This window comes from Buceros rhinoceros, unplaced genomic scaffold (assembly GCF_000710305.1).
Source record: "Buceros rhinoceros silvestris isolate BGI_N320 unplaced genomic scaffold, ASM71030v1 scaffold928, whole genome shotgun sequence".
Lineage (NCBI taxonomy): Eukaryota > Metazoa > Chordata > Aves > Bucerotiformes > Bucerotidae > Buceros > Buceros rhinoceros.
Genome location: NW_010427229.1, coordinates 26541 through 36060, shown reverse-complemented (window position 1 = coordinate 36060; position 9520 = coordinate 26541). Strand labels below are relative to the sequence as shown.

Sequence of the window (9520 nt, the reverse complement as noted above, 5' to 3'; positions counted from 1 at the left end):
GAGTTCAGTTTAATCACCTTGATAGACAAGATAGTATCAAAATTGTCAGGATGAGCCAATGCTCATTTGAAAGAAATTGCCTAGAGCAGTAATTAAAAAGCTCTCATGATACTTACTCTTTGTTTTTATAACGGATGTAAATGTAATACGTTACAAATCTATATCTGAGAATATTAAATCTACATATTTGAGGGTATTAAATCTTCCAAACCCTCTCTGAGCCCTTGACTTATAGGGCTGAATCTTATTGACAATGTGGCATTACTGACGGGGGTAAAAATCCTGCCCCTGTGTGTGATTTGACCAACATGCTCTGCATCTATTACGCGGTCTTTCAGACCCTGGTGAGAGGAGTTTCTAGATCCATTAGACTGACTGGGATTTCTTCCTTTCGAAAAAACTACCAGATCTGATCTTTCTCAGTTGATACAAATAGTTCCGTGCAGAAATTTATAACAGCAGAACTTCAGCTGGAACAGAAGAAACCTTTACCTTTTTCAGCTGAGAAACACCGATTATTCACCAGGCTAGCATATAAACTTAAAACTTAATATAAAACTTGAATAAATACTTGAAAATACTTAGAATATTCCATCTGCCTTTATTAAAATTTTCTTTTCCTCTGTCTTGCCACAACTACCCAGCAGATGGCAATATTTACTTGTAAGTAACTACTGCTAGTCCTGTCTTCTGAAATTATTTATCAGGCTTTGATTCTAGTGGAATATGCTAAGTATATAAACACATCTGTCTTTACAGATATTGCTGCCCAACTCATATTAGCTTGGAAATAGATGATCAATGTTTAAAGATTGCAGAGACATGTCTGACACAATTTTATGGCTCTTGTGCATAACGTGTACTTTTTAAAAAATGCAGTCAGTGTCATAACCAAGATTGCTACCTTTAAAAGATCTTCCTAGCAATATTGCGTACTGAATTAGGGTGGTGGAATGAAATCATTTAGAGTAATTAAGCTTGCCACTCATCTAGCCTCTGATCTTACTAGTGTCCCTGGTGTGCCTTCCAGAAGAACTGACCTCCATTTCTTAAAAAAACCCTGCATTTTGCATAAATTAATTCCGTACCATAGAGTAAGTGCTCTCACTAAGACGTTGTCTTTTCTACATGTAGAATAAACAAACTAGGATCAGGCAGTGATTTTGAAGCTTACTTTCAGCGACTGGGAATTGGATCAGGCAGAGTCCGTTATACCAAGAACAGGGTAAGTCTTCCAGATCGTTTGAAGAAGTTTGATAGTGCTGAGCAGTCATCTTTTAAAAGTGTTTGCTCATGATTAATAAAAAAAGCTTCAAGGAGTCTTTGACTGGTTTTCGTAGCAGTGCCATTTCTTAATTTAGAAAGAAACCTCAAAGTTTGGAGAATAAAACATGTTACAGTGATGTGTGTATTCTATAGGCTATCCAGTTCACAGAAAGGTATCTATAAAATCTGATTGGAAGCATTTATTTCATTCCACCATACCATTAGTAGGGCCCTTAATATACAAATCTTCCTTGACTGTGTTCAGAAATAGCTACACAGGGTAAAAAGCAGCCATGATTGAGGACTTCTGCTATCCAAAACCCCAAATCATTTTCAGTTTTAGAGAAGGCAATCCCTGTACGATGGAACCTGAGGCAGGTCTGTGTAGGTAAAGAGAAGGAAACCTGCTCGCTTCACCTTGTGCAACAGTCTGTGGACTCAAATTAGTTTAGTTTATTGAAATGAACACACAAAAATGGAAGAATAGTACACTGTGTTCTGTAGCAAATAGATTTTTTTAGTTTGAAAATTGTGCCAAACATCATAGTCGTTCAGAGATCAATACATCCCTTGACTGCAGTTGGAGTACGGGGCACTGACAAGTTTGCTTGCTCTTTTTCAGAAAGCAGACAAATTCAGCAATTATCCTGTTTATCACACTGTGTATGAGACCTTTGAGTTAGTGGAAAAATTTTATGACCCCACCTTCAAGAAACAGCTAACGATTGCTCAGTTACGAGGCAAACTTGTTTATGAACTGGCAGATTCCCAGGTCATTCCATTCGACTGTAGAGATTATGGAGAAGCCTTAAAAGGATATAGCAGTAGAATTTATAAATTGGCCAAGAAACATGAAGAACAGCTGAAACTGTACCAAGTGTCGTTCGGTGAGTAATGGCCACAAGACTATTTCTTAAGTGCATTAATTAGAATCATGAGGCACAAGTTACATATGTTATAGCTCTGAAATGGAATTCTTTACTTTCCCCTTTCAATTCTGCCATCATAATAAAGAGCCTCTACTTTTTTTCTAAAAATAACACACATTTAACACATCACTGTCTAAATGAGAGGGTTAAAACAATTTTTATGCATATTATCAATTATGGGCCTTATTAATGTACTCGTGAGAAATCACAGAATCAATTTGTTTGGAAGAGACCTTTAAGATCATCAAGTCCAACTACTAACTCAGTACTGCCAGGTCACCACTAAGCCATGTCCCTCAGATCTACTGGATCTACACAACTTTTAAATATGTCCAGGGATGGAGACTCTACCACTTCCCTGGGCAGCCTGTTCCAATGCTTCACAACCTTCTCTGTAAAGAAATTTTACCTAATATCCAGCCTAAACCTTCCTTGGCACAATTTAAGGCCATTTCCTCTTGTCCTATATCTTGTTACTTGAAAGAAGAGAATGACTCCCGCCTCGCTACAACCTCCTTTCAAATAGTTGTAGTGAGTGATGAGGTCTTCCCTGAGTTTCCTTTTCTCCAGGCTAAACAACCAAAGTTCCCTCAGCTGCTTCTCATAGGCCTTGTGCTCTAGACCCTTCACCAGCTTCATTGCCCTTCTCTGCATCCACTCCAGCACCTCAACATCCTTCTTGCAGTGAGGGGCCCAAAACTGGACACAATGTTTGAGGTGTGGCTTCACCAGTGCTGAGTGCAGGTACAATCACTTCCCTCCTCCCTCTGGCCACACTATTGCTGATACAAGCCAGGATGCTGTTGGCCCTCTTGGCCACCTGGACACACTGCTGTCATGGACCTCAAATCATGGACCTCAAGTGCAAAACAAAGAGATATATCAGCCTTCTTATTATTTTCTTGCTTAAAACAGATCACAAGTTAAACATATATGGCAACTACCTGGAATTTGAGAGACACAGGTGCCCATTTGTCCTCATACAAAGAGTTCATCTGACCATGGTAAACTTGCTCACCATCTGTCTCAGAGCCTGGCTGCAGAAACACTTCTTGAACTCTTCTGCATAAAAAAATTGGTTTTCTGAGCGCTTGAACACGTTGCAATGATGCATATACATAAACCAACTCTGAAGCAGCAGAGTGCTCTGGATCCCAGGGCAGGATAACTTCCACAGAAATTTTCTCTGTCTCCCTCTCTCTTTTTTCTCCTTGTCTCATTCATCCCTTGTGTTTCTCTACCAAGGAGGATTTTCAGTCAGTCCTAATTCACTTGCTGTCTGATAGACCCGTGATTTAGAGACATAAACTAGCTTCTTGAAGATGTAGAACTCTTTTGGGTTGCCTGAAACATTATAAGTAACTCAAATTTAATCTTCATTTGGGGAAAATTAAAAATTCATGTAACGGCTTAAGTGAAAAATCCATGACTATTTTTGAAAAAACAGCCTTTTTTGTAAAAAAGCCGCTTGAGACACAGGAAGCCTTGTGAGATGGAATATCTGGTCTGAGGTTTTGCATAACACAAGGATTTATTTCCTTGTGGTTACTGCAGTATATCTTGTAAGGAAATGTCACATCTGGAGTCTCTTCTTGCAGCAGTAGAACATCTACCAGAATTTCTCTTATATCACTTATTTTCATTGATTGAGTTTCGTTCTCATTTCAGGTTATGAGTTGCCCAAACTACCTTCTGATCAATGCATCTGTTTTTGTTCCTAGATTCGAGAAGCAATCCTTCTTTTTTAGCTTCTCCACCCCCAAATATCACTTTACCCTTTCCTTAATAACTTTGCAGATGCGACATTTTGCCCAATTTTTAAAAGGCAAGTTTTTCCAGTCTTTTAATTATTTTCATGGCTCTTCTCTGATACCTGATCAATTTTAAATTATTTCTTGAATAAAACTATAATTTTAATTTTCTGTTTATTATATTGCACCAGAGCACATTAAAATATAAGGGCAGCTTATACAATACTCTGAAAATTCAAATCAATTTCACTCAGCGTTTTCATAGAATTGCCTATTGACAACACTGAATGTCAGAAAATTGTTAACTGAGCCTGAATAAATCACATAATTGTCTTTCAGAATAATAGATTAAGGTTTTTGTTTGGATTCACATTTCAGCTGTTTCTCCGCAGCAATGAAGGCTGGAAACCTTTTTTTCATAAAATATGTACTCGTAGTCATATGCTATCAGGAACTAAGGTTTGCAGGGATGAAAAAAAAAAAAGAGTAATGTTGTGGTATTTTTCTGAAATAACCAGCACTGACAACACCAAATAGCTAGTGAACATGAGCACAAAATCTCTTACATATTTTCAGTTGATCATTCTTTTTTTTCTCTTAAATCCCCTCCTACTTCTTCTGAGATATAATCTGTTCCCACGATACAGCCATGATGTCAGCAGGGCAGAACTCTGTTCTCTGGGAAACTTAAAGCTATTGTCAGAGCTGCGGACAAGTAGAAATTCTCACCCTTAAAAGGTGGCATGGGCCTGTTTAATGTAGGCCAGTGATAGGCTCGAGATGAATAAGTAAGTTTGTTAGAAACAGAAGAGCAAACGAGACTGCAGAACAACTTTCAATACGAGTCCTGGGAACTGAAAGCCTATCACACTCAATGGTGTGATGAGTTTATAAACTGAAGGACCGCAGTTGCCAGTGGAGGAGTGGAGGTAGGAAATGACCTCATCTTATGCCCCATATTCCTATATGATCAAAGAGACTATACGCTGGTTTATCTAAAGTTTTCTGAAACTTGAGGGGAAAATGTTCAAGTTGTAAAACTTCCTTCTTTGTAACTGAGTTGAGTTGTGGTAAGGCCAGAAGTTCTTCTCCTCATATCATCCACCTGATACTTCACAAAAATGAGTTGTATAAATTGATACTTTTCCCAGGTCTTTATTAAATAGACCCTTCCACAGGAAAACCATCACAGCTGATACTGTCATTAAAAGAAAGCCCTGCTGCTTCTTTAGCTATATTATTCCACATGGCTTGGATGTGCTGCCAGGGACAGAGCAGAAAAAAGCAATCGAGTGGCTCACCAGCCTGCCTGCACATAGTCAGGCATAACAGGCAAAATCCTGGGGGCTGAGTAGCAGCACTGTGGGATGGCATGCAGGGTCGTGGCGGAGACACCTCCTACGCTGTAACTCTAGTGCTCATGTGGAGCAAGCGCAGGACTTGGCTACGTTAATCTACCTTGTCTATCACTGTGTTCCATGACAGTCATGTCTTTTATGCCTCACCTAATACTATTCAACGTACATACCACACTCTTCTGTGAGGATGTGAATAGGACATAATGTTCCCAGAGGGAAACCCTGCTGTCCTTCCACAGCCTGCTGGAAGAGCTGGTGGTTTTGATGTAAGCCAGGCTCTTTATCCCTAACGCTGCAGTGCATCCCTTTATTAAGACGGAAACTGCAGAGTTCTCTGTTTGCAAAGCCAGCCAGACTTTCCCTTGCCGGGCAGAGGGAAGATGTGCACTTGAGAAAGCTTTAGCAAGCATTCTGCTTTAGTGTTGTCCTCATTGCAAAGGTCTTTGTCTATTACTGCTAGTAGTGCAGCTCTTTAAAGCCTGCGCCGAGGAAACTAATGAATTACAGAAAGACAACAAAATTAATACAATTATATCAGCAAAGCAAGTGTAGGGTTTTTTTCTCACTGGGCAACTGAAAGGTATATCAGGCTCAGTAGATACTCAAAGTTGTTCACAAAGTCCTTCCTCTCCTAGATCCTCTTTTTTCTGCGGTGGTGAACTTTTCAAAGGCTGCTGCTGAATTTCATGGGAGACTTGAACAAGTTGACAAGAAAAAGTAAGTCTGAAAAAAAAAGTATAGGTATAACTGCATTAGCTACCCAGGCAGTAGTTCTTTTTTTCTAGTGAGTTCACAAGGAGTCTTTCTGATTAGTGTAGAACAGAGCCCTCAAACAGGCAATATCTGCTAAGATGAATTCTGCTTCCTGTGATGAATAGTATCAGCTGTAGAGCTTACTACTAATATCATAATTCAAAATACCGTAATACATGGAAAGGCAGGTAGCAAAGCTAAAGCTGGGCTGAGCTCTGAATTTAGACACCTGGACTTGAGTGTTGTAGGTCATGCCAGAATTTGTAGTTGCAGCACACTTCAAGAAGACAGGATGATGCTTCAGAGTATCTAAGATATCCATACAATGCTTGCAAACCTAAAGGCCCTAAGGGACTCCTGTGCCCTCTGAGTGCAGCACCTAGAGGCCAGGTGCTTCTAGACACCCAGTGTGGTCCCAGATAATTGTGTTTAGGCAACTGAATCCTGTCCTTACTATGCTACTGTATGGATTAGAGAAGGAGTTTGGACACTTGGCTTATGGTTGACACTTGGCTTGTGGGTGAACACCAAAAAATAGCTCTCTTCATCTTGACCTAAATCTCAGCCTTATTCCCCTCTGTAAAGTGGGATCTTTCCAGTGCCATTTAATACTAAGCAAGTATCTGACACTCTCAGAAAGTCTCCCATTTTACATAGTTTGAAATCTTGTAGCTGAGTTTTCTAACACAGAACGCCCAGTGTGTTGTTACAGCATGTATTAAGTTTCTCCTTTTGCAAAACCTCATCTTTGCCATTTTTCTGTCTGTCCAAAAAGAGGAAAAGTGTTTAAATGAAACTGAGAAATCATGTTTCTTCATGGTGTGAAATGTCTCTATCTCTGTTTTCTGCAGTCAGGTTGCAGTGCGAATCATGAATGATCAGCTGATGTTTCTAGAAAGAGCTTTCATCGATCCTCTTGGCTTACCAGGGAGGAAATTTTACAGGTGAGGCAACAAGTTACTTCACCAGCTGTCTAAGGAACTGCATTTTTTCAGGAGAACCCCATCCTAACTGACTGGGCAATTGAACTGCTCTGTAGGCTTCATATAGGAATCACAGCTCAACAGATTGCATTTAGTTGAATCCAGTGAGTAACGGAATTTGTTTATAACCCCTTAGAAGTCCTTGGCTGCACCAGCCTTGTGGTGCCTAATTACTTTTCTTGGGTCTGGGACTTTGTCTTTATTAGCCATCATACTCTGTGACTTTTACCTGCAGGTATGTGGTACTACTTTTCTTAACACTTGGTCTTTTAAACCTGTACAAAGTGAGGACTGAGTGGAGAACCGACTGTATTGAAAAGAAAGGATAAATGAGAGTAGAGTAAAAGAGAGAAGAAGATGAGAACAGATGTGTAGTGAGTCAGGTGAAGACAGAAGACCAGAAGAGAGAGCTTGGAGAGAGAGATGGCTTTGAACCCAGGATAGATAGAGGCACAGCCCCATCTGTCCCAGCTTTCGTGGCTTCTATAGATGTTTCTATTAGCTTACATCATTAACTAGTTATTCTTGAAGTTTTCTCTCTACAGGCACACGGGCCTGGAGAAAGACAATGTTTGGTGCACCACAATACCCTCTGCAGAAACCCAGTGCGTTAATTAGTAGCACTTGACAAGAAGTTTCCCCTGTCAGATGTGGCTGCCTCGCTTTACTCCCAGTATCCCCTTTTCCTAATGACTGGATACATCTGACTCACTGATTGATGGCTTTCACACCAAGCCAGAAGTCCCTCAGGCAGGTAGAATTGAGAATCACGCTTCCATCTGCCTGGGATAAACTGTCATTCACACTTTTGGAAGAACAAAACTGTTGTTTTCTACAGTTCTTCGTGCTGGGTATTAGGTATCATTTAGAGCTGTCTGGAGTTTTTAATTAATTTTTTACTTGCTTGCATTTATTAATGCAGTTTTACTGTTCATTTTGAGTTGGGAGGATGCTTTCACATGCTACAAATGTGCCTTGACTCTTCATAAGAACAAAATCAATTTAAAAGCAGATATGCAACTATTAATTGTTTACACACACACACACACACAAAACCCAAACCACCAACAAATAGAATTCATATTTTTGTGCAGTTCTATTCCAATAGGATCACTTCTTCTCTGAAGAATTCATGCTCTTCTCAATAAGTCTCTCATAGATTTTTCTCCCTCCTTTTACTTTCCCTTCCCAGATCTGTTGACCGTCATTCAGCTGCTTATTTATTTTTGCAGTTTCTGTTCCACTACTCATTGTTCAGCCATAATTAGTTTTATTCCATGTTTCAGACAGCCACCTTAGTTCAACAGGCTTGTTGAGATCCCATTTAAAAAAAAAAAATATTACGTGGTTTCTTCCTAATTAGACAAATGTCTTATCTCTTCTTCCCAGGGAGAAGGCTACCGGTCCTAAATCTGTGCCTTTTCCCATAGATTTTGCTCTTAGAACTGCTTCCTCCTCTTCTTTTAAAGACAGGTCCAGCTAGATTTCCTGTGTGTTTACTAAGTCCTGATCTTCACGTGATTCACACCTGCTTACGTAGCACACATACAGGTCCCTACAATGGACACACACACTCTTAATGGTTACTTTTATTTATCATACCTACTTTTTTTTCTTTTCCCACAGACATGTTATCTTTGCTCCAAGCAGCCATAACAAGTATGCAGGAGAATCATTCCCAGGGATCTACGATGCCATGTTTGACATTGAAAGCAAAGCTGATCAACATGCAGCCTGGGAAGAAGTAAAGCGGCAGATTTCCATTGCAGCCTTCACTGTACAGGCAGCAGCAGGGACACTGAAAGAAGTAGCATAGGATAACAGCTTCGGAAATCTCACTCAGCCAGCAAAGTCTGAACTGCAGCGTAGTGCTAGGGCTGCTACAGTGACCCAGTCCCTCCTGACTGCTCACCCTGTCAGACGTCCCAACCTTCTGAATGCACGTGGGCGTGCTGGTAGTGTGAGCAGGAGCTCTGTATATCAAAGACCTCCTGAGCTAGAAATTACTGCTTCTCTGATACTGACAAAACCGTAGCTTTAAGAACAACCCTAGATGGAAGCAAATTTGGGGGTGGGGAGAAGGAAGAATCAGTCCCCAATTAGAGTTTTCTGAAGGATCTGCCAATCTTGAGGAGCCATTATTTTGATGTACAATTACAAAGCCAGTTATTTGCCTACTTACCCGTAAATGCTGGTAATGCTGGTAGTAAATCCATACCAGTGATCAGCAGCACACATTTCAAGAGAAAAAACACACCCCAAACGTATGCTTTTTTCTTGTTCTGATAATTACTTTTATAATATAAGACACCAAAGGCATCTCTGTGTTTTAGAATCTATTCTGCAGGACTGGTGAATGCTCATTATATTGATTTGCTTTCTTTTCCTGAAAAAAATAAAATACTGGCCCTCCTGCTGATTGCCAAAGCAGTAACAGCCATTTCTGATAATCAGGAAAAACAGCTGCTTTTATGCAGAAA

The 9520-nt window shown here is 40.0% G+C and overlaps 1 protein-coding gene across 1 annotated transcript in view; it reads left to right on the top strand.

The window, feature by feature from the left end:
• Positions 1 to 8856, top strand: part of LOC104498404 (N-acetylated-alpha-linked acidic dipeptidase 2-like) — a gene marked incomplete at its 5' end in the record, with an annotated part of 30485 nt that extends 21629 nt beyond the window's left edge. The window contains 5 exons of the mRNA XM_010141778.1: positions 1135 to 1225; positions 1889 to 2153; positions 5940 to 6021; positions 6909 to 7001; positions 8667 to 8856. Of these exons, the coding sequence (XP_010140080.1) occupies positions 1135 to 1225; positions 1889 to 2153; positions 5940 to 6021; positions 6909 to 7001; positions 8667 to 8856 (721 nt within the window). The remainder of the gene's footprint in view (positions 1 to 1134; positions 1226 to 1888; positions 2154 to 5939; positions 6022 to 6908; positions 7002 to 8666) is intronic.
• Between the last annotated feature and the right edge of the window lie 664 nt (positions 8857 to 9520).